This window comes from Limanda limanda, chromosome 12 (assembly GCF_963576545.1).
Source record: "Limanda limanda chromosome 12, fLimLim1.1, whole genome shotgun sequence".
Classification (NCBI taxonomy): Eukaryota; Metazoa; Chordata; class Actinopteri; order Pleuronectiformes; family Pleuronectidae; genus Limanda; species Limanda limanda.
Window position 1 is genome coordinate 21,243,418 of NC_083647.1, and position 25,418 is coordinate 21,268,835.

The 25,418-nt window shown below is 46.5% G+C and overlaps 1 protein-coding gene across 3 annotated transcripts; it reads left to right on the forward strand.

Annotated features, from left to right (window-relative positions):
• The first annotated feature begins 579 nt into the window (after window positions 1-579).
• Window positions 580-25,341, forward strand: mideasb (mitotic deacetylase associated SANT domain protein b). Of its 3 annotated transcripts, none has more exons than XM_061082590.1 (13): window positions 580-607; window positions 6,903-8,733; window positions 10,819-11,091; window positions 12,227-12,563; window positions 12,756-12,822; window positions 14,990-15,132; window positions 15,646-15,749; window positions 17,768-17,843; window positions 19,268-19,356; window positions 20,068-20,211; window positions 20,898-21,017; window positions 22,410-22,624; window positions 24,945-25,341. In XM_061082590.1, the coding sequence occupies exons 2-13, from the start codon at window positions 7,165-7,167 to the stop codon at window positions 25,183-25,185; spliced, it is 3,378 nt and encodes a 1,125-aa protein (XP_060938573.1). In that variant the 5' UTR covers window positions 580-607; window positions 6,903-7,164; the 3' UTR covers window positions 25,186-25,341. The 3 variants fall into 3 exon arrangements, with proteins under 3 accessions (XP_060938573.1, XP_060938574.1, XP_060938572.1); XM_061082591.1 differs by lacking the exon at window positions 580-607 and adding an exon at window positions 4,046-4,113; XM_061082589.1 differs by lacking the exon at window positions 580-607 and adding an exon at window positions 4,321-4,454.
• Window positions 25,342-25,418: the final 77 nt, after the last annotated feature.

A 25,418-nucleotide genomic window follows, 5' to 3' on the forward strand; every position in this document is an offset into this window, starting at 1 on the left:
TGTTCGCCACTTCCGGCTTCGCTTAAAACCCGGAAGTCAGTTGAAAGGATCGGTTTTTTTTAGCCTAAAATCAAGTGAACATGATTATTGATTCTGTGTTTATGGTTTAAGTATATTTAATGAATTATTAATCAAGCGATAGCCAAGTGACATGTTCGCGGGGATGAGAGGCGGTGTGACGACTTCCGGTGCAGCGTGGTGGGGTCACCATCTCTTCCCGTAGGTTCCATGGAGCCGGCAAGGCAGCTCCGGTGAATCAGAAACGGAACGCGGCCCCTTCCAAGCAGCACCATTTTTTTTTTTGGTGTGTATTATTCTAATTTTTTTGTGATAATTCTTATGAAATCCAGCTCGTCCACAACACAAACCGCTACCGGTCACATCCGGCTGCTGCACCTCCGGGGGGCTGTCACCACATCTGCACCCGGGATCAGAGAGGATGCAGGCGGGCTGCAGCAGCGCTGGGGGTCGCTAGGAGAGAAGGAAAGTTCCGCCTTGTGGAGGAATCTGGGAAATAAAGGAAAGTTTACGAGGCTTCATGAGGAAAGTGAAGCTGGTGGAGGAGATGATAAAGGCCCGGGTGGGACCTGGAGGAGCAGAGTTCACTGTGAGTAGTCAAGTCTTTGTTTCTGATGCATGCAAACTCCTGCAGGGAGGGGTAACCTGGAGGATTTGTGGCTTTAGTGCATCGTGATCAGCTGCATGTCTGTGTGGTAATAAGATTGTGACACTTCCCCCCCCCCCCCTCCTGTGAAGTTAAGTATATCTCCTCATGCTGTGCTCTGCAGTCTGTGGGAGCGTGTGTGTCTGTGTGTGTGTGTGTGTGTGTGTACACATTCAAGTCAGTGTGAGTTGGCTGCAACCAACTAGAGGTTGTTATCATTGAACATGTATCTCTATAAATTAGGATTAAATTGTCAGAAAACATTGCTCATGTCTGACAAGTCCAAAACTCCCCTAGATATTCAGGATTGAAATATTTTAATCAGTAAAGCAGCAAATCCTCCCATGTTGGAATCTGACAGCATCAAATCAAATCTGTGGCTTTACAATTTACATAAGTTATGAATTTGCTGTCAAAATAAGTGCCCATTAATTAGTAAATGTTAAATCAACTAATTGATAAAGGTATCTTCTTTGAAAACACTATTTTATACACACATAGAGTTGTAACTCAGACTTCAGAGTACATTATATTGATTTCCTGGAGATTCACTCTCACCGTAACCATAGTTACTACTATTACTATTGACGCTAACATTAACTAGGACCTCCGAAATTGCATTTTACCTCATTAGGAGCTTTCTTTGTTCCCCATGGGGGTCTATTGGTCCTGACAAGGTAGGTCAGTGTGTATGCTTGCAAAGATGAGTACACACACACACACTCTCACACACACACACACTCACACACACTCCAAACCCTGATTCCCAGCACAGTCACAGTGTCATCAGACGCAGCCATGTCAGCCTGACTCGGCTTCTTGTCAAACTGCGTGAATGTGTTCAGGCTTTGCACGTTATTTTAAGAGCCAGAGAGGAGAGCGAGCCCGGCAGAGAGACTACAGCTGTGCACCGTCCGACTGGCACATGCTTGGTCATGTCCAGTGACACATGATATTTTCTGGTTTTCCTAGCGTATTGGTCTCATTTGACTCGTAACAGTCGGATAAACATGCGTGTTTTAACACAGACTTAGAGGACGGTGTGTTTCTAGTTCATCCCAATGTTCAAAACTGAAGCCAAAAGGTCCCGGATTAACAAATCCTGAGTCATTGTGTCAGCTGTCGTTAAATAACAGATAACAACACTCTGTTGTGTTTGTGTCGTCAGGTGGATTTAAAGCAGCCTAGAAAGTGTATAATAAGAACAAGTGCGTGTCCATGGTGCCCGTGTGCACATCCCCAAGGGAGGATAATTGAGGCCTTAGCATTAGCCTGAGTCAGCATGCACAGGGCAGCTAAAAGGAATGCAGCCATCATTGATTTCACTACATGCACCTTTTGTGGCTTGTCCACCTCAGCAGTCCAGTGATGAACGTTTCTATGGGGAGACACTGCTGAATATATTCTGGAGCGGAAGTTAACTGATTGTTTCAGCTTTATCAATATTGAAGAATCTTTGTAATAATCATGTAATTACAACAGATGGTTGTTTGCCTTATTGAGGTCTTTTTTGAAATGTATGTGATTGTTTTATCTGTTTGACATTATATCACCGGGCAGGCCCCAGATCACTTTGCGATATCCAGGCCTGGTTTAAGCACTCACACACTTTCATTTCATCCTGAGTGAAACTCATGTGAACACGGGTACAAACTGAAACTCAACACTCAGACTGATTATAGCAGTATCACATGTGGCTTGTCTTCAACAACAAAAGCTCGCTGAACTTTTCATCACCGTGGCCCTGGAGAGCTCAATGCACTGTAGCTTAAGAAAACACATGCAAATAGACTTAAACAAGGAAATTAAGAGAAGGTAGACTCAACACAAGACATATCTGGTTTCTTCTCTAACAAGTCGACTGCAGTGACTTCAGTTGTGTCACAAATTGAACAATGAACTGGTCACAGCCATCTTTTTTATGTGTCCTGTCGAATTTTGCCATTTTAACACTGAGATTATTCTCTTTGGAAGTATCATGAATGAGACTCTGTCCTTCTAGCTGTGATTCAACAATATTTTAGTATTATCTAAATCATTTTTAATTGATAATCTGATAAACTGGGGTTCAATGTGAGGATTTGTGTCTTTACTTTGTTGTCTATCATTTTACGTAAAGTAGCGTTGACATTGACGAACATCACTTGGGTAAACAGAGACGATTGGCTCCTCCCTTTCTCCATTGGTCTGTCTCAGTATAAATGTATGTACACTGGCTGCTGGTTGGACTGAACAAGTAAATATTTGCGCTTTAACTCCCTTAACTGTGCAATACTCATTCTGTCTGTTCATGTGCAATCACTGCACTGCACATATTCTCACACCGCACATCTTTACACTGTATATATTGGTTTTATTCCATTCATATTTTTCTATATCTTTTATAATATTGGAAATTCCCCAACCATGGGACTAATACAGGATTATCTTATCTGAAATCAGGATCTGTCGGTGTGTCATGAACTTGTTTATAACAGTTATAGACAGTTATTAGGAAACAATGAATTCACAAGATCAGATAAGATAAACCGCTATCTCTGTAGCAACATGTCCCACAAATATGGAAACACACTGTTACAGTACAGGGGATTGAATCCAAGGATAGAGAAAAGTCAAATTAAAGAGCAATTAAATAGGAAATATAAAGATAGTGATGAATTATACACTGTAAACAGGATATATACATTGTAAACAGGATATATGTATACTGTAAACAGGAATGCACATGGACAAAATAGCAAATTGAAAGATATTGAAATTGCACAAATAAAAACAAAAGCTAAACAGCAGCTCTGACATAAAAAAATATATATTTTCAAACTTCTCCACGAATTTGACACAGTTTGTGAATCACATGAAGACGCAATTAAAAATATCTAGATAGAAATATAAAGATGAAGTGATGAATTGTACAATGTCAACAGGATACATACATTGTAAACAGGAATACACATGGACAAAATTGAAATTGCACAAATAAGAAGAAGAAACAGCAGCTCTGACATAAACAAAAATACAATTTTCAAACTTCTCCACGAATTTGACACAGTTTGTTGATCACATGAAGACACAATTAAAACTGAAAACGAATTTCATAATTATTAAAAAAACCCAGATCTGAAGATGAAAGGAAAGTGAATGTTTAAAAAAAAAAACCTCACTTCCCCCCCATCCACCGCGGTCCTCCCATGTGTGCAGGAATTTCCCGCATGGACTGACGGGGACTTTGCTCCGTAAATTACAGCGCGTTGCGTGTCATAGGAAGGCCTTATATGGGCATGGAAGTGGGTGTGGCCTGCGAGCTTGTGGCTTGTGGAAGTGGGTTTGGTGTGGGGGGGGGGAGGAGGAGGAGGAGGAGGAGTGGTGGGTGGTGGGGGGTCACAAGACAGCACGCAGAGACACGGACCGAGTCGCACTACACGTCGGGAATAGAAAGGCCGCATCGCCCAGTGAGTGTGTTGTGTTTTTATTGTGTTGTGTTTTTTTAATTTACCGTACAACACCTTTCGTGCAAATAATGCGCAGCGGACATTGGCGGCATTGCGTCCGGGCTTGTGCACACCACTAGCGCCCGGGGAAGGATCCTGTTTACGTCTAGACCCCCTTGGAAGAGGTGGAGGAGGAGGAGGTGGAGTGGGGGGGGAGGAGGAGAAAAAGTAACCCACCCAGCAGCAGAGGAGGAGAAGTGAGGTCAGCGGCTCAACGTGATGCACGCAGGGACCGGGCCTGTGCGCAGCTGCTGGCCGGAGGAGGTGCGCTGCTGCCCGGGCTTCGAGCTGCTGCCGTGACGGTAAGAGTGGAGTGGGGGGGCTGGAGCCACGGGGGTGGGAGAAGGGGGTCTGGAGCCCGGGTTGGGGGGGTGGTCGTTCCCCGCGGGGGGGTGCACGCTCCTGACACTGACCACCAAAAGAAAAAGTTTTGTTTACCCCGCGGAGAGACACACAACCGGGGGTTCGAGTCCCCGGGCTGATGTAACGTGTAACGTGTAACGTGTTTACAAGCGGGAATCGACCCCGCGGTTGTTGTTGTTTACGAGCCGCGTGCACGCGCCTTGCACCGTGCACCGTGGGCTCGTGCACGCGGACATGGCTTTAGAGACACATGGGTAATCCTGTCTCTAATGCAACAAAGGCTGAGCTGGAAAGTGATGAAGAGGAGGAGGAGGAGGAGGTCCGGGAAGAGTCCTCCTCATCGGGCATGTTGTGTCCTTCTCCTCCTTCTTGTGTGTGCATCGTGCAGCCAGGCCGCATGCACACACACACACAGACACACACACACTGTTGTTTAAATTAGGATTCACCGACGGATTAGTGCAGCTAATGGCGCTCGACGTGTATTTTTAAGACAATCGAACGCGTCCTTGTGTGATTACAGAGGATTGGGTAATGTTGCACGATTGATGCGTCACCATGATCCCTCGAACATCGTGCTCGCCCCCTGTAATTAGCACCAGTGTGTGTGTTTTTGTTGTGTTGTTGTTGTTGTTGCTGCTCCCGAAGCGATGCAAGAAGAAAAAGTGCTTTCCCTCCGTGCACGGTTTCCACAGAGAGAGTCTTCTTCAATGCATGTGCAAGGTCACGTGGTGTGCTGCTGCTGATGATGCACACAAACACTCCAGCTCCAGCCTCGCATGCATGGGGCCCATTCCGCCCCCCCCCCCCTCACCCCCCCACCAGCAGTCTGTGCTTCCCCCTGAGCCCCTGCACGATCTGAACAGCTGCAGCTTGTCTATTTTAAGAAGCTTGTGTTTTACTAGGCCACCAGAGTGAAGGGTGACAGTTGTCGGTCACTTTCCAGGTTGCACCCTGAGCTGTAGATTAATTCATGCAATCATGCATTGGTTAATGTGAATCTTGAAGGAGAAAAGCAAAGTCTCTGTTCAGGTTGTTGACGGCTGCAGGAGAGTGGTGAGATTTTCTCTCCTTCCTTGCAGATGGACCAAGGGTTTACAAAAAAAACAGAAACCGAGGCAATCTGTGTGAATCCTCCACTTTGGCAAACGGCACCGAGTCCAAAATCTGCTGCAAAAACCTGGCTGGTTAAATCATAATTTTATTTGATAATCACAAGGGGGTTACCATGGCAATTGTCAGGTTCTAAATGCGAGCTCATCGAAGCCTTTAAGGCCATTTTAACTTTCTCCCCCCCCCTTGCATAGATCCTTTCAGCATGACTCATGCTTGCTCACTCTCAGTTGCCCTTCCTTCTCTCGGTGTGTGTGTGCAGCCACGGTTCAAAGGGCATAAGTTCCCTTTCTCCTCGGTTATGAGTCATTTAGTTGTTAAAAAAGAAAAAAGGAAGGTTTCTATCACGTCTTTTTGAGTTTGTGTGGCGGGAACGAGGGATTCCTCTCCGTTACGGGTCAGTTAAAGTTGGAAAGTGAAGCTCAACGATAAGTTCAACTGATTTCATGACCCGACATTAAACCTGGTGCATCTCCATCCTCCGATGACATCCCCGGGAACTATTGATTTATCTTTCTTCATGAACTCCCTTCCCTAAAAGAGGGTTGCTGTATATATGATTACTTCTCCAATAGTCGAGTGTAGTTCCTTCAGTTATATCACAAATTGAACAATACTAGGGGTCGCAGCCATCTTTTTTATGTGTCCTGTCGAATTTTGCCATTTAAACACTTGGATTATTCTCTTTGGAAGTATCATGAATGAGACTCTGTCCTTCTAACTGTGATTCAACAATATTCTAGTATTATCTAAATCATTTTTAAGTGATAATCTGGTAATCTGCTGTTTGAGGTGAGGATTTGAGCCTTGATAGGTCTTGATCGGTTTCTATCAAGTCTGTTTGAGTTTGTGTGGCGGGAACGAGAGATCCCTCTCCGATACGGGTCAGTTAAAGTTGGTTTCAGCACTGATTTCATGGCCCGACATTAAACTCGGTGCAGCTCCATCCTCCGATGACATCCCCAGGAACTATTGATTTATCTGTCTTCATGAACTCCCTTCCCTAAAGGAGGGGTTGCTGTACCGGTCGGCCGGTGTGCAGGACCTTATCCCCCGTGTCATGTGAGCTCAGTGAATGACACCGCTTAGACCTGCCCCTCCCTCCCTCCCTCTATTCTCACACTTGATACCTTTTCAGTGCAGGACTATTGTTGAAAAAGCAGACAGCAGGTTTTTACATGGCTGCAGCAGGGATGACAATGCCAGCCCCCCTGTGGTGACCCCCTTTTAGTCTGACGGCTGAATGCTTGACCTCTGCCATTTTCTCCACACAGGGTGTTGCCCGTGAATGAGAGAAACTCGCAGACCTCCTCAGATCGACTCGCCCCCAGGCCCGACGTCCTCTGCACGGGTCACAAAGAACTTCAGCCCGGAGGAGAAGATCATGTTGGCTGACCCGGCCTCGGCTCACACTGATGTCAACACAGTTTCACGGCTCAAATTGACTTTGGCTACCTATTGAGGTTTTTTGAATTTCTGGATATATTCAAGTGACACTCGGGTGGAGCGATAGTAGTTGTCTTGCTCGGCTTATTCATGCCCGTCATGAGTGTGCCAGCTCAGCAGAAACCCAGCGCCAAACGGACGGGCAAACGCATCACGTTTTTCAACGAACAAAGCGTAGCGATGAAGGAGGCGTCCCAGCACCCTGAAGGGTCCTACTACGTCCCGGGGGCCGCCGCCTCCGACCCCGGACAGAGCGAGGCCGCCAGTACCGTGACCTCCAATCCGGAGGGCCCTCACATGTTCCTCAACTCCGTCATCTTCAGCCCGGACAAAGGCGACCAGAGCCGGGGTCACTATCAGCAGACGGTTCCGATGAAGTGGGCCCACCAGGAGCCCAATCAGCAGCAGCCGTCCCTGTCCCAGCAGCAGAGGGCCGCCTCCTGGAACCCCATCAGCAACTGGGGTCAGAACTTTTCAAATTACATGGGAGGAGTTAACGTGACGGACTCAAGGACTCAGAATGCGTTCGCAAAGTCGATGCACGAGACGTCGGGCATGCAGCCGCATCCGCAGCCCGCTAACAGAGCTGCAGACAAGCAGCCTCTAGGGGCGCCAGACGCCTACAGGGAGGCAGTCAAGGTCCAGGGCATGGAGTGGGAGCAGCAGCAGCAGCAGCAGCAGGCCCAGGCCTTTCAGGAATCCTTAAAACCCGGAGCACTGAACACCCAGCAGTCCCACCAAGGAGGCAGCTCGGTCCTGCAGCCCTTCCAGTTGGCCTTCGGTCAGCCCAAGCAGCACCTGCCAGCGTACTACCAGTCCTTCCAGGGCAACAGGACCACCCTACCCAACCCGCCCAACTACCCCACGCAGGCTAAACCCCCCCACCAGCTACAGCAGCTGCAGAAGCAGGAGCAGATCCAGCGGCAGCAGCATCACATCATCCAGCAACAGATTCAGCAGCAGCAGCAGCAGCAGCAGCACCAACATCAAATGCAGCAGCAACAAATCATTCAGCATCAACAGCACGTGCAGCAGCATCTACAGCAGCAGCAGCAGCTACAGCACGAGCAGCAGCAGCAACAAAAGATACAGCAGCAGCAGCAAATGCAACAACAGCAACAGCAGCTGCATATTCAGCAGCAAATGCAACATCAGCAGTTGCAACAACAAAACCCTCATGTGCTTGACTATTATTCCGCCGCTCGAAATGCACACCCGCAGCCCCATCCCCAGCCTGCGGTGGTGCACTCCCAGGAGTCCTCTGCTCCCGCTGCCCCAAAGACCCAGGAGCCGGCCATCCAGGACATCACCCCCGACCCCCAGCAGTCCCCGGACCCCCTGCAGCCCCCTCTCCCCTCCGCGCCCCCGTCCCAGCCCCAGCCCCAGACACAGACTCAATCCCAAACGCAGCTTCGGAGATCGCGGCGGCTCTCCAAGGAAGGAGGAGCGCCGTCCGACAACCCTTTCCTCTCGACCTCCGCGGACCAGGCGGCCACGGGGGTGCAGGTCTCTCAGAACGGCGCCCGGGACGTCCAGGCCGCGCCGACGGGCGTCATCCAGAGCACACGCAGGAAACGCAGGGTGTCCCAGGAGGTCAACCTGGAGACGCTGGCTCAGAAGGCCTCAGAAATGGAGTCGCTACCACCACATGTTCTCAAGGTAAAGGCTAATTTTTATAAAAATGTCAGCCGTTTTCCCTTTTTATCGCTTGTATCACTGTACTCGGTTATTTCCTCTAAAGCTAAAAAGCCAAACAAACAACCTTAAATAGAAAAAAGTAACTAATAACTAAACTAATGTTCTTAGTCTCAATCACTACGAGGGGATTTTTTTATTGGAACGTGTCGCTCTCGCCGGAGGTCTTAATTGAGAACATCTCGGCGAGAGCTAGAAATCTGTTTCTCCGGTGTGATCTGAGGGTATAATTGCATCGGGACTGCAGCTCCCCGAACAAGAGCGGGAGCTGAAACAAACTCCCCCATGCAGCTGCCAAGAAAATTCTGCCAAAACTTGTGTTGTTAGTGATTAACGTGTTGCTGGAAGAAATGCCGAGTGTAATCAACGCCCAGTGAAGTGTGCGCCACGGAAAACTGAGCTGCTCCGCTGAGCTGCCTTGTGGAGGAAAGTCTGTGGCTGAAGAAGTCTTCACATGGGGAATTGTTGTCCCCGGGGTGAATGTATACTTTTCTAAACAGCTTCATACGCCACGGTTCCGCCCTCAAAAAAAACAAACCACTTAATAAATTCTGCCCACCTCTGCCTCGTGGCGTCATGTACTCGTGTGTTTATCTGCTGAATGTCTGGATTGTGCAACAAGTCGTGTCGAGTCAGTGTGTCTGCAGTTCAGCGCCCTGGATTTGCCTCATGGGTCGCGGATCATACAGACAGTGTGTTTGGTTACATGCCTGCACACACCTCCCCCCATCCCATCAAAGGAGAGACACACCAGCCTGGCCTTGTCTGCCCCCACCCTCCCTCCGCTCTCGCTCTCTATACAGGGGGGGGGGGGGTTGCAGGGTTTGCCCGGCGTGCAGCGCTCAGCAGAATATCTGTCCTCCACCACACTGGTGCAGGGGCTGGAGTTTTCCACCGGCAGTAATGAGCCCAGATCCAGATCCAGCACAGCCCCACTGCACTAGATGTGCAGCGGCAGAATGCGTCTGTCTTCCTCTGATGTGGTGGTTCGCTCCGAGCGCTTTGAAGCTGCTTCGGAGTCGATCGCTGTTCGGTTGCCCACCCGTTGTGGTTTCTCAAAGAGAAGAAATGTGACGAGTCATCTCTGAAATGGTTTTTCTCTGTAACGTCCGAGCTGCACCTAGCAGTGCGATCCGAGGCATGAGGAGGTTTCAAAATTAGTTTCCAAACTTTTTGACTGCAGTTCATTCTCTGTGTATGGATTCTGTCGGGGTTCATCTCAGGCGTTTAATGACAAATTGACTTATTTGTCAACACCCCAAGTTTGAGTATATTGACTTCATTTTCTTTACGCATTAAGATTTGTGTCAGATGAGGAACAAGGCTGCAGAGTTTCCAAATTATTCCATTGACTTAAACTTGGCCTCTTGCCCCAGATGAATTAACCTCCACCCAAATAGATTTATTGAGTTATTGAACCGTATTGACCTGCTTTGACTTTTTAAGTTGTCGGGGAATTACAACCTGCTACACACGTTGCTTTGTGCTCTGAATCATCAACGCTAGTTTTTGAGATTTGAATAGTTGTTGAATTTGAATTTGGGTGACCTAAAAGCTGAGGAGGAACTTTGTGCGAGCTGCAGTTTCGAGTGGTGTCACTTTGAGGAACAACAGGATGAAGCAGTCTTCGATTTTTGTTTCAGTTCAGTCTTAGGCTGTGAAAATAGCAAAGTTTGATGAGTCACCTTTAGGAGTGGAAGTGTTTCAAGGATGTAATATTGTTCCTTGGTTTACGGCTGCATCTGTAATCATTATCTTTTATTAAACAAATACAGTGTTTGTCAATTAAACATCAGAAAATGACACATTATGACTTTAAAGCTAGATTAAAAGTCATAAAAGCCTAAGTCATAAATTCCAGATTGATTTTCTTAGGCTTTTATGATTTTTAATCTAGCTGTAAAGTCTTAAAAAAAAAACAATTACACACAAATAACATGGATTTTATGTTTCAGATTAAATTCACCAATTCCAACACATGCAGGGTTCTTTTAATGCATTTGTTCTTATTTTATATCCGTTTCATAACAACTTTCTCCCTCCCTGTAGGACGCCCACCGGCCGTGGAGTCCCGGCGCCTCGGAGGGTCTGCACGCCAAGCGGCAGCGAGACGACAACCTGCTGCCGCTCGTCATCCCCGTGTCGGTGCCGGTGCGGCGGCAGGAGCCCCCGTCCCCGGACCGAGAGGAAGCGGCCCTGGCGTCAGGCTGGCCCCCCCGGCCGTCCCACCCCCAGGACCTGGGCCGGGCGGACCACCAGCCCTCGGTCATCGTCACGCGGAGACGCTCGCTCAGGAACTCCTTGTCAGAGAGCACCGAGCAGGTCGGTGCACATCTCTTCCTGCTCGCTGTTTATTTCATTTTTTCCGCAGTGTCAGCAGGTTCTGGAATATAATTGTTTTTGACAAGACCTTATTCACGAAAGAACAAATAATTGAGGGTTAAAGTCGGCTGCTCCTCTCTCGTCTTCCTTCCTGTCTGAACCCGAGCCATCAAATCCTTGCATTTATGGCCCATCACCCCCCCCCCAACACACTGCCCCTCCCCCCAAACATGCTCAATGTCTCCCCTGCCCCCATTTCAGTCCTCCACACATTTCTGGCTCTCCGTCTTTCAGTTGGTGGTAGTGGTGGTGGTGGTGGTGGTGGGGGGGGCTTTGGTGAACTGTTGCCCTGTCCCAGATCCGGCAGATTATCAGGATTTAGAATCGCAATACTGTACATTATGTACGGTGCAGATGAGAGCCGGGTTTGCTTGTTTCCTCTTGCTCTCTTTCTCTGTGATGGCCCGAGCCAACTGTTGTTGATGGTTGTGTGTGTGTGTGTGTGTGTGTCTGTGTTTGTGTGTGTGTGTTTGTGTATTCAAAATCACTGTGCAAATCCAGCGGCAATATACTGCTGGAGACGATGTGGAATGGTTGGCGACCACTCACACATATTTTGGGATTGCCCAATGATGCTTCCTTTCTGGAAGGGGATAAAGAGCGAGATAGATGCAGTTTTGGGAATTAATTTACTATTCACCCCAAGTCAGTTTCTTTTCGATCTAACTCCTGAAGGCATGTACACAAGAGACCAAGAGCACTTGTTACATATATTCTTGATGACTGCTAGGAGAATGGTGACAATAAAATGGTTGAATCCACAGCCACCTACAGTGGAAACAGAAGCTGAGGGAGGTTCATGGAATGGAGGCTTTAACTGCTCAATTACAATTCAGGTCTGATGTTTTTGTGAGGAGGTGGCTTCCTATTGCAGGATACCTCTCTAACTGAGGGGGATGTCTTAACTGTCCATTTATTTATTTATTATTTTTCACTAATCAGTCTGTCATATATAATTTGTGATGTTGTCAAGGAATGTTTGTGTTTCTCTTCAATAAAGTTCTAAAAAAAAAAAATCCCAGTGCACACAAAGACCTGTGTGGTAAACTCACCCGTGATTCTCTTCTCCCACCAGAATGGCGGCACAGAGGAGAAAGAGGACGACGGCAAAAAGTCCAAACGGCGCCCGCGGCCCGAGCCCCTCTTCATCCCCCCCCCGAAACCGGGCTTCTTCATCGCTCCGACCCCCTACGCCAGCATCACACCGTACCAGAGCCACCTGCGCTCGCCCGTGCGGCTGGCCGACAACCCGCTCACCATGCCGCCGTACACGCCGCCGCCGATCCTCAGCCCGGTCCGCGAGGGCTCGGGTCTCTACTTCTCCACCTTCCTGTCCCAGGCTGCAGCCGGCAGCCAGGGCCTGCCGCCGCCGGTCACGCCCAAGTCGGCCACACGCAGCCTGCTACGTTCCAGTGAGTAGTGAAATAAAGTTCATACAACTTCCCTGGATTATCCACATGACACCTTGACTATGTAAATTCAAACATTTAGCAATAAACATCTGGTGAATGAAATATGAAACTTTTGCTATGGAGTCCTGTGATTATGAAGAAACCCTTTTTGATAATGTCACTGATTGGATCTTGTGTTGCTGCCTCTTGCAGACAGCTGCGACATCACACCCCCGGTCCTGTCTGCGATGTGCGAGGTCACTCCAGTCAGCATCGAGCCGTGAGTATATTCTTTCCTCTCCACGTCCCCAAAAAAACATAAAATCCTCATCTTCCACTGGGTTCTGGGGGTCGTTTGTCATTTTCAGATAAATCACATGGCCACTCAAACTGCACGCAGCATTATCGTAGCGGGAGTAGTAGCTCTGCGATCAATTATTCAAACCCAAACACTGGGCTGACTCATGAAAGGTCTTGGAGGAGAGAGCGCAGACCCCTTGAAATTCTAAACCCATCCTTTAAAGTGGTCCCGCCCCTTCGCCGCTGTTACCACTGGAATCTTCTGCCCTGTCATCCACCTCCGGATCTAACGACGCTGCCTAATGTCTCTCTGCAAAATGCATCCTGTCATAACAACGCCGTACTGCCTGTCAAGTGGAGAGCCTTAAAGCTTCTTGAAACACAGATGGACACTGATTAGAACGGACACGTATCTTAAACATGTGGCTCTTGTTGACGTTGAACATTCAGTATTTAAGATTGTGGACGCCCACGGTTTAATGCTACAGCAAACACGAGTGGAGCTGAAAACCAGGTGGAATTTCAGAAGAGTTTTGGGTGTAGCCCAAAAATATTGACATTGTTTTCTCCACTGAAATCCAGGTGGAACTTTCTCTAGTTTTGCAGACTTTCTACATCTTAGTTTGTCACTGTTCAGCAAGTTTTATACTGTTGTTAGTCCACATGCATGGGCCCGTCTTTTTGTTTTTAACAAAAATGACCCATAAAAATATTCTATAATTTTTTTTTATTTCATTATGATCTAGTGCAGTGTCCGTTGTAAGCCTGCATGTTTGCATTGGGCTGTTTGTTTGGCCTGTGGTGATGCTGGTTGCAGCTTTCTTTCTGAAACTGTAACTGACCCGCAGTGATTGATCAGTGTTAACTGAAGATCAGCTGCAGGACTCAGTCTGCAAAACCCAGAACTGGAGAATCAGTTGTCGTGGCCGCTGTCGTGTGCGATTATGTCTATGAGCAAAATGTATTTATACTGAACATATCATGTGTCGATGAGATGAGCAGTTCTTTAAATATTTACTCCACATACAGACAGAGATTTATGGAATAAGAAGATAACTTGGAGGAAGAGCAAAACCTGTAAAATATAAAGTGGTTCCTGTGGCTGTGACCGATCAACATCGTTTCTGCTGAATCCCTCATTCTTACTGAAGGTGAACTCCACCACTGACAATAACAGCCACCGTACAGAGATGTAATCTGAATACATCACATGGATGTCGCAGAAAGTCAATGCAGAGTCGTCTACAACAAAGTAATGTAAACAACCCCAGAGCAAATCAAGACATTCAAGTGGCACCGTCTTCATAAATGTAAACACAACCCTGGATAGCTTGGATGTTTACGAATGCAGCAGAGCAAGGGGCAGTTTTTTGAGGACATGGATATTTGTATTTTTTCGAAGGTGCAGTTTATGGGGGTTTGTTGTGCAAGCTGCTGCCTGAGCCGTGCCAGCTGCTCAGCGGTCAGCCGGGGGCGAGCCGGTGAGGTTTCCCATTCATCACGGCTTCAGCTGGTTCTGGTGTACTCCCAAACAAACGGGAGGCATCACAGCTCCAGTTCTTAGTAGCCCGTCTTCCCTTGGGGAGGCTGCCAGAACACGCACACACACACGCACACACACACACACACACACACACACATACACAGGCACACACACTCGCTCAGCTGGAAACACTGCAGGCCCACTGGAAGTGCAGGGGAGGGACGAGACGTGCTCGAAAGGAATTATCTGTGTGACTGCAACGTGATTTTCACCACTACATCCCGGTGATATCTGGTTTCAGCCCCTCGAGAATCGCTTTGACTCTTTCCTTCTAGGATGCTTTTACTTTTATTGGATTTGAGAAGCTCACTTGCTTTGAATCTATCTGAGGCATTTACGTTTTATTCATGGTGCCCGAGAGCTGAAGTGAGCTGTGTAACGAGCTCGAATTCAAAACCGTGCAAAAGAATTGCCAGAGAGCCTCCACAATGTCCCCGGGACTATTTAAAGATCATGGCAGAAAGAACAGCTCGGGAACCAGAACATGATCTCGGGAATTAAATCGAGAGCTTTACTTGATATTTATACACAGTGTCTTTGTGATCGAATCCAAATTGAGTGGTGTCCAACCCTGTCGCTCACACTGATTCTGTCCTGTTTGCAGACGGATAAATATCGGGTCTCGGTACCAGGCGGAGGTGCCGGAGCTGAGGCAGCGGTCGGTCGTCGAGCTCGATCCACATCGAGCCGATCTGGTCTGGTCTCCGTTGAACGTGCTGCAGGAAAAACCCGACTTCCATCAGAAAGGTAAGAGTAAGTACCTGACGCAGTATTTCACAAGCGTTACATCACCGGATACAAGGGGGCATTCATTTGGTTGCTCAGTTTCGAATTTATTTACTTCATTGATTTTAATATCACATGATTGTACTACTTTGCTTTTTTCACATATAAAAAAACAAAACAGTTTCGTTTGTCAGTTTTAATTTAGTTTGAGACACAAGTCGGTAATTTCCTTGTTTTCAAAATACAGAAGTATCTCTGTTATCACATCAGAGATGATGTTTACAACAGTTTATGATCGAGCAGATTACTTTTTTTGAATACGCAAAAAAGGCACAACACTGTTTGAAAAATGAAAACCCACTGAAACGCTGTCAACATGGGTCGTAGGTCTGGACAGGACCCGATCAAATCACATAAAACTACACATTTATACCGTTAAATATCATTTTAATCTTCATTCTCTCCCTTACAAACACTGTCACCATTGTATGCAACATAATAACCAAGGTCAACATGGATCTCTGTCTCTTTCAGTGGAAGATCTCATGCACCTGGCCTGCTCCAGTGTTCTGTGTGGAGGAGGCACCAACCAGGAGCTGGCTCACCATTGTCTGTACGAGTGCAAAGGCGACATAATGGTGAGTGCGACAGAACAATCCTGACTGAGCGGCCGGGGGCAGAGAGTCACATTATTAACCAGAAAAATGAACGGGTGCTTGTGTTCTACAGTCAGCAAACACTGCTCAGTTCAAGTTTCCTTCTTTCTACTCGTGAAAACAATGAAGTCTACATTTAAATAAATAGTTTACAGTACTTTTAGATTATATATTGTTTGTTTTTTGTGAGGCCTAATGCACAGTTCACTCATGATTATATTCGTTATGTACGTGAAAGTTCATAGAGTTCCATGACTTTGCTTTGCACCTGGACAGAAGCACATTGCTGCAGTGAAGCCGGGTTCTGCTTTGCTTTCTGCACAAGTGTCTGTTTGCAAAAAGCTGCTTTCTACAAGCGGCTTGAGGGATCACAGAAATCTACGACCACAGCTTGATTTCTGTCGGTGAAACCTGATATCTTGATTTCCTGGGACAGGAACCAGGACAAAACCAAAAAATGTGACAAGGCGTTGCTTCATATTTCTCACGGAAAAACATGCAAGTGAAAATGCAAAAAAATACGGCATGTAGGAGAAGAGACAGAGCGATCACTGACCGGCTGGATGTGAACGCAGAGTCGAATGTGATCAGGCTGATGCAGTGCACATGCCTCTGACTTCCTGCCTGAACCCGCTGCCTCTCCGGTTACCTTATCTGAGAGAGTGATTAGTGAACAGCGGTGACTGATATGTAGGATTTCACTTTGCTCTGCCCTGAAACTCTGTGGCGGCGTGAGATGACTGGGCCGGTGAGACGGTTTGAATATGTAGCCGGAGGCAGAGAGATGCTGCAGCGTGTGGAGCAGAGGAGCTGCAGAAAGGCAGAGGAAGGCAGTCTGGTTTATGTGAGGAAATGATTTTGAAATTGATCTATAGTTACATTAATTTTTCATGCAAGAAAGCTCTAAAATCTAAAGTTAAAGCTTCTTAGTTGTGAGAATTATCAGCTTTTCTTTGTTCTTTGTTGAATTAAACTTCAAATATCTTTCTACTGTGGAAGGATTGAAGGTGTCATCCCAGGTTTTTTGCCAGCTTGTTATAAGATGAGAGATTTTTTGATCCCACACCGGGAAAGTCCACTTGTTACAGCAGCATGTTATTAAAATGATGAAGACAAGAGAACAATTGAAAGTATAAAACAAATAATTGATATAAAACTACAGAGAATACATAATGTACCTTTCACTACAGAGGGAAATATTATTTGTGAGGCACTTAATAGAGTAAAGTGCTGTGACCCAGGATGACTGCACAAGGATGTTTACTGCACTTGTGCATTATTTATAAGGACATATATGTATTTATAGACAGTTGTAGGTTTATAGGCTAGTATGGATATGAGTATAGTTTTAAATGTTGTATGTCACTAACTTGATGAGGGAAATGTTTTCTACTCTCTGGATTCCAGGTGAAATCCCCAGCACTGTGCAGCAGACTGTTGTTGTTGCAACTGTACTTTGGTTTTCATGCATGTGGTCAGGTTCTGCACGTATTTCTTAGCTGCACTCGAAAGCAGCAAGATTTCAGGCCCTAGCAACCAGCACTTGTCCAGCGTTGTCAAGGAAACCACGAGGGGGTGGTGGTGGGGGGGGGGTGCTGTCAAAGCTCCCACTCTCTGCAGCGGTCCGACTCTTGACTGCTGCCTTTTCAACATTCACACTCTGTGAGACGGTTTCTTCTCAAACACCTCAAAGTCTTTTATTTTTTTTCTTGTCGATGCCAGATGGCGAATCATCATCATCATCCTCATCATCATCATAATAATATGCACCCGGGTACTTGATACTTGCAGGAAAATGAGAGCGATGGTTATCTCCCTTCCCCGATGACCTGCGAGATTCACGGCTCAGTGTTTTCATCTCTAGGTGCATGAAGAACAATCAGAGCCTCAGAGCTCGTCTGGCCGCGGCCTCCTGAAGTATAAAGGCTCAGAGGAATCACTGTGTGTAAAGTTTCCTCATTTTAAATGCACATTTTAAATATATATAATTTTTTTTTCAGGCTGCTCTGTCGCTCCTGATGCTGAGGAATCCAATTTTCCCCAAGTCTCATCGTCTGTCAGACTTCCACTACTCAGGTAAGTCATATGAATACAGAACTAAAAGGTTTTAACATGTTTTCTTTTAACCTAATGAACTGGAAGAGAGTTAATTGCAGCTGAAACAAGTTGAAATGTATTGACCAAGAGAAATTTAACTGTTTATATATATGAAGAAATAGAAAATGCTCCAAAATCCAGTTTTTCTTAAAATATTATGTTTGTTATTGTTACTTTTCAGTGTTTTTCACATTCTTTATCGATATAGTCAGCGGATCCATTGATAATGGTTGCACTCGTTAATTAAAGCTCTACATTTACATCATGTTGTCGTTACTTTGAGACCAGTACATTTTCCACTCACAGAAAGTTCACTGAATTTGTCAGTGTCAGAACATTTCTCTGCATCCTTATCTCCTCAACTGATAAACTCCACCCGTCTGGCGCTCAAACCAAGTTCAGAGCAAACGAAAAACAAACACTTTTCAAACCGAGTTAAACTCCGTGTTTGTGTTTTTATATTTTGCGCCTCACGTTCGTAATCCGAGAGAGCGTTTCTGACTTATAGTGACCAAACAGTGATGAATTATCTAAGCCGCTGCCTCTGAGCTGTGGCAGCTGCAGCAGAGAGAGAGAGAGAGAGCGAGGCGTGGGTGGTGGGGGGGTGGTGATGGTGGTGGGGGTGGGGGGAGACTGTGGAGGATTGTCAGGGTCAGCATGATGAGGCAAGGAGGGGAACAGGGAGGGGCTCTACTGTATGTGGTTAATCCAGAGCAGAAGACAGGAGAACCATTGTTAATCAAGTGATTTGAGTGAATGAGTGTGTGTGTGTGTGTGTGTGTGTGTGTGGATTTAAGGGGGGTTGGACTGAACTTGTCTCCACACACACTCACACACACACACACACACACACACACACACACACACACACACACACACTCAAGCACACACACACAGAGTAAAGCAGGATACTTGTGTAATTAAACTGGACACTAACAAACTGCATCTCTCTACTCCTCTGTCTCTCCTCTGTCCCTCCTCTGTCTCTCCTCTGTCTCTCCTCTGTCTCTCCTCTGTCTCTCCTCTGTCTCTCCTCTGTCTCTCCTCTATCCCTCCTGTGTCCATCCTCTGTCCTCCTCTCTACTCCTCTCTCCTCCTCTCTCCTCCTCTGTCCCTCCTCTGTCCCTCCTCTGTCTCTCCTCTGTCCTCCTCTGTCCTCCTCTGTCCCTCCTCTGTCCCTCCTCTGTCCTCCTCTCTACTCCTCTGTCCTCCTCTCTCCCTCCTCTCTACTTCTCTGTCCTCCTCTCTACTCCTCTCTCCCTCCTCTCTCTCCTCTGTCCTCCTCTCTCCCTCCTCTCTACTCCTCTGTCCTCCTCTGTCCCTCCTCTGTCCTCCTCTCTCGTCCTCTCTCCTCCTCTGTCCCTCATCTGTCCCTCCTCTGTCGTCTTCGTCTCCTCCCTCAGGATCCGACAGCTGGACGGCAGCTGAGAGACGCCAGTTCAACAAAGGCATCAGCGCGTACAAGAAGGATTTCTTCATGGTGCAGAAACAGGTACGTGTGAAGCTTTCAGAATAAAGGTCGGCCAAATTAAAAAAACTCTCGATTCGAGTCATGTAAACAACTCTTACATGAGTCCCGGGGCGGGAGGAGGGAAATACAGTCACTCTGGAACAATGTTTACTTCCCATTTAATCACTCGCTGTGTCACAGTCGATTACCGCTTCTCCACAACAGAGGGAAACTATTTCGTGTTCTTATCCGAAACCACTTCACCGAACAAGGACGAGGCCGAATCAAATCAGTGTTAGAGTTTCACGGTCGTCTAATTTGCCGAACCACCAAATCAGAGACTTTAAAGTTCAGACTCATGAATCAGCTTGAGGCCTTCGTCGTTTGGGAAACTGCAATTAGATCTTTTCTTAAACAATTAGAAAAGTAATTGATAAGTAGATCAATAGAAGAGATTCGCTGTTTTGATAAGTGATTAAAGTGCTTTCACATTTGATGATTTCACATTTTCAAACTGATGATGTTACATATATTTCAAAGATAAGACAAAATAAGCTGCACATTAAATTATAACGGAAGATCTGCATCCGATTGCAATTAAGGGACTTTGATTAAAATTTTAAAAAGAGTTAATGTATTTTCCTGCTGCTCACTGTTTGCTTTTCCACAGACTGTTGTTGTAGCATCTTAAAACTCCACTAACAGTGTGTTTGTGTGTTTGTGTTTGTTTGTGTGTGTGTGTGTGTTTGTTAGGTGACCACGAAGACAGTAGCACAGTGTGTGGAGTTTTACTACACGTACAAGAAACACGTGAAGATCGGCCGCGGAGGGACGCTGATGTACGGGGAGGCGGAGCCTGTGGACAGCAGGAGCACGGAGGAGGAGACGGACCAGAAGGTCAGTGAGATATAATGATCTCCTACTGCAGTGACAATGTGTAGACAATGCATTTGAAGTGTGTAGCACTGTTATAGAGTTCAGCACCACTCCACACGTCACATTCTCACACTGGGGACTCTAAGACACGTGAACTGGGGGAACTGGGAATTGAACCACCGACTTTCTATTGCAGAGAGAATCTTACAAGATGTGAAACAACTGAGTTCTATGAAGATGTGAAACTGCTCGCTGTCGTTTCAGAAAAGTCAGCTCAGATTCTCATTTATCAAAACAAACAAAAAAACACACAACCACCATTTTGTATCTAGGGGAATAAAACTGATGCAGATATTTCTTTTAACCACAGAAACATTGCAGGTACAGTTTTTCCGGTTGTCATGGCAACTGAGCACAGCTATGTGCATATATAGTAACAAGTTTGAAACTTTCTCACACCTTTCAACGGCCCATTTCTCTCGCAGCATTTAGTGCATGTAATTAAAAAACCACAAATACTTTAAAGCCAATTTAAACGGAAGCAGCAGCAGTGTGAAGGGGAACATGTATCACACACATCTATAACACATCTATTACACTCTTCAGAGTCCTATATGAATCTTACATAACGGCTCCAGAGGTTTATAAATGAACACGCTGCCGTCAGCTTCTCTCCCAGAGTCTTATCACCTCATTCCTCCCTGCAGGTCTCTCAGCGGCTGGAGCCCCAGCGGGAGGAGGACAGCAGGAAGTGGGAAGGGTCAGCTGACAGGAAACAGGATGTGGCCTCCACCAGAGTGTCGCAGCCGCTGAAGCCCACCGAGAAAGTGAGTTGGAAATTTAGCGTCACGAAACGATAACGGAACGAAACGATGCAGAGGAACCAAAACAAAATATTCTGGAATATTCTTTCATTCATGCACGAGTGAGGAAATAGAAAGAAGCTGCAGCTCTGATTATCATAGAGGGGAACTGATTTTAATTTTGTGTGTGTTTGTGTGTGTGTGTTTGTGTGTGTGTGTGTGTGTGTGTGTGTGTGTGTGTGTGTGTGTGTGTGTATTAACGCAACATTCTCACGCACTCCTCTGTCTGAAGCCGTTGAACTGATTCTATCCGGACGTTTTCATTTTCTCACAACGTCACGTTTATCTCTCCGGCTCCTCATCATGACACGTTCACTGACCGCAGTAATTCTGAGCTGCACAGATTATTTATTTGCTCCCTGGTCTGTTTGTGCGGTGAAGATGTTGCAAGAGGCTTTTCACTGGTTTCTCTCCCTTGGCAGCTGATCATTGTTTCACAAGCGTCAACAAACTATCACACAACACTTTTTTTTATGAAGGCTGAATAACTGGTGTGCAAACAACTGACAAGGCACCAGACACACACTGCAGACGTTAGTACATGTTGTTAAGGAGTATTTACATTTTTAATATAACACAACACACACTCGACTTTTACTAAATACTTCGCAGACGCTACAAATGTCCTCATAGATTTGTTCAAACACACTATAGTGTTGGCTTATGAACTGCTGTTATAAAAGAGACATTACAGACATGAGGTCATTCGTATAATGTTTACAGAGAAACTCACACTTCCATTGTCAGATAAACAGATTTTTAAAAGTCTCTGCAGGACTTTGCTGTTGTTTCTAAGCAACAACAGCAAAGTAATCAATGAAAAACAAAGGAGATTTTTTTTAGGACCAGCCTGACTCGACCCTCGGGAGAAACCTCAGTCGTCCTCGTCCCACTTTTGTCCTTTTGAACTCTGCCCTACTTGTCCTGCTTGGACGTGTGTTGGCTTTGCTGCCCCCTGCTGGAGGGTTCCGAGCAGGGAACTGGGCCGATGTCAGCTTCTCTGGATTGTGCAACTCCCCCCATTATGTCTGTCAGTAAACAATGACTCAACGAGAACCGCTTCTCCTCGGTGTTTTCCACTGCTCCCCCCCCCCCCCCCCCCCCGCTCCGTGGCCCCTGTGTTGTTGTTGTAAGTTCCAGGGCGGGCGTTTATCCGTGTTTACCTAAACTCTGCGTCCATGTGGTTGTTTCCTGGCACGCGTTCGCATTCCATTGTAACGCTACCCGACATGAAAGCAGATCGTAAAGTAGCTTCAGGCTCATTATCGTCCTTCTAATTGCTCTCTGTGTTCAACCTGAGCTGCTGTTGTTGTTAACGTCCTCTCTCTCTCTGCTTCTTCTTCTCTGTGCCTGCAGCCCGGGAGCGTCCTGATCATGAAAGGCCAGGAGGACGCCGGGAGGGAGAAACCGCCGCCGTCCCGGGTCGTCGCCCCCCCTCCTCATCCGCCCGCTGCACCCCCCGCCTCCAAGCCGCGGAACGAGGACAGCGCACGCCGGTCGAGCCCTGCGGCGCCCAACAAAGTGGCCGCGGCGGCGCCGGAGGGAGAGTTCCCCTGCAAGAAGTGTGGCAGGTGGGTGAAGTGCAGAGGTGTAAAAAGTACTGAAATATTGTACTCGAGTAAAAGTACCATTACTTTGATGAAATTTTACTTAAGTACAAGTAAAAGTACCCATCTAAAAATCTACTCAAGTAAAAGTAAAAAGTAGCTCATTTAAAATGTACTTTAAGTAAAAGTTACTTAGTTACTTCCAACAACTTGATGGGGGCCGCTCCTATACAGTGCAAAGAAGGACAACGGGTCACAAATCCAATCCAATAACAGTTATTTTTGTGCAATGACATTAAACATGTCAGACATTAAACATTTAACATGTCAACACAACATTTAAGAACTTTTGGGAGGACGTGTCAAGACGTGAACCACATGACAGCTACATCGACTCCTTCATCCACTCTATGCAGCATCTACCACCAGTGTTGTGCAAGTTCACACCTCTCATGAACTAGTTCAATGTTCACTTCATTCAAGTAGACATGAATAGTTCACGTTCATAGTTCACCATTTAAATTCCCGAACTACTTCATAGTTCAGTTAATTTCATAGTTGTAAGGTGGAAAGAGAACTATGTTTTTTTTTTACTCAGTAACGGATGTAATTTCCAATGTAGCGAAGTACAATACTTCAGTCAAAATCTACTTAAGCAAAAGTAAAATTACCCATTCTAAAAACTACTCAAAAAATTACAAAGTACACACAAAAACTACTCAATTACAGTAACGTGAGTAAATGTAATTCGTTACTTTACACCTCTGGTGAAGTGACTCTGTTTCCTCAGCGGAAAACCGACGGCTCTGACTTCAGTTCCACAAGCAGCCGAACTCTGAAATGTGGCGACGCCGGCGAGCTGGTTCCGGCAGGCAACTCCAGCTGTGTTGCGCCAATCATGTGACATACCTCACTATCCATAATCAATCAATCAATCAATCAAGTTTTATTTGTATAGCCCATATTCACAAATCACAATTCGTCTCATAGGGCTTTAACATGGTGTGACATCCTCTGTCCTTAACCCTCAACAAGAGTCAGGACAAACTACTAAAAACCTTTTTAACTTAATGTAAAACTATGTAGAAACCTCAGAGAGACACATGTGAGGATCTGTCTCCCAGGACGGACACAAGTACAATAGATGTCAAGTGTCTATATAACCATCTATATTACACACCCACCTTATCCGGTGGTCTATTTAACCAGAGAGACATTTCCCATCCACCCCTCTTGCTCGCAATGCTGCTGCAGTATTGCCACCTGTTGCTTCAGCCCCTCCACCCCCCCCCCCAGCATCCACCTTTAGGCTCCAACGGGGGGGGGGGTTACAAGTATTTTCTCATCACTCCCATCATTCCTGTGTAATCATAATGGGGAGTGATTAAGTTGGAGCCTAGACGCCAAACACTAAATCTGTTGCTAATGCTGCAATAAATGTTCGAACGTGAGTTGTCTGACTGAACTATCCAGATGTAGAATGCAGAGTCGCTGCAGGAAACCTGTGATCCTGCCGCAGCTCGGAGTTCAGATCGGTAAATGAAAGAGTAGAGGTGTCTCACGGCGTCTTGCTGCCGATGGAGAAACAGCACGGCAGCACCGGGCCTGTTGCTGCCGAGCGTGTCCTAGCAACAGAAGCTCAGCAGAGTCGGAGCTTCTTGCCTCTCGACGATGACATGACGAGAACTAAACGCTCTCTTTTAAATACCCTCATTTGAAATGGCTCAAAGCGTGCTCATTAGAGATCTACCACCTCTCGAGTCGGAGGAGTAACGATACAGGAAGTCCACTCGGGCTCATCAGTCACCTGCAGATATCACAGGGTTCAGATGGAAGAGAAGAGTTTGTCCAAGTTCACGAGGCTGCAGAAGCATGAAGTAGAACTAATATGATCAGTGCATCAACTTTGACTTTTATCACTGTTAATGATTCAAGTCTCTTTTCTCTAATAACTGTAAACTAAATATAGAACTGTTGCTCAGGCAGAAATAATGGAAACTTATATTCCACACATTTTTTTTATCTGAGACTCCATCAAATACTAAAGATGAAGATGTGACCTTTCTTTCTTTTCTTTCTTTTCTTTCTTTTCTTTCTTTTCTTTCTTTTCTTTCTTTTCTTTCTTTTCTTTCTTTTCTTTTCTTTCTTTTCTTTTCTTTCTTTTCTTTCTTTTCTTTCTTTTCCTTCTTTCTTTTCTTTCTTTTCTTTCTTTTCTTTCTTTCTTTTCTTTCTTTTCTTTCTTTTCTTTCTTTTCTTTCTTTTCTTTCTTTTCTTTCGTATTCTGCTCTTCATAATAACACTTCCATCCCGACCCCTCCTGACCTGCTCCCTCTTCCTCCTGCAGGATCTTCTTCAAGGTGAAGAGCCGCAGCGCCCACATGAAGAGCCACGCCGAGCAGGAGAAGAAGGCGGCGGCTCTGCGGCAGAAAGAGGCCGACGAGCGAGCGGCGGCGAAGGCGGCGGCCGACGCGGCGGCGAAGGCCCTGGCGTCCCGGCAGCACAACGGGACCCGGCAGGTGGGCGGGGACAGCACCAACGACGACTCGTCGGACAGGGACGACGAGGACGACGAGGACTGGCAGTGAGAGGGAGGCCACGCCCACTCTGACTGTTGATTGGCTGGTTCTCTCCTGTGGACAGATCGCAGAACAAGACGACTTCCGTTGCACATTCAGGGACAGATTCCCTCCCGCGTGACTGAGTGTGAGTGTGTGGAGTGAGAGAGTGAATGTGAGAGTGTGTGTGTGTGTGTGTGTGTGAGTGTGTGTGTGTGTGTGAGTGTGTACTGTGTGTGTGTGTGTTTCTCACCGACGCCCCT

Coding starts and splice junctions, on each gene's coding strand:
- mideasb (XM_061082590.1), top strand. CDS start 7,165: ATGCCCGTCATGAGTGTGCCAGCTCAGCAGAAACCCAGCGCCAAACGG. Junction 11,092..12,226: donor TGTCAGAGAGCACCGAGCAG/GTCGGTGCACAT, acceptor TTCTCCCACCAG/AATGGCGGCACAGAGGAGAA. Junction 15,133..15,645: donor ACCCGACTTCCATCAGAAAG/GTAAGAGTAAGT, acceptor TGTCTCTTTCAG/TGGAAGATCTCATGCACCTG.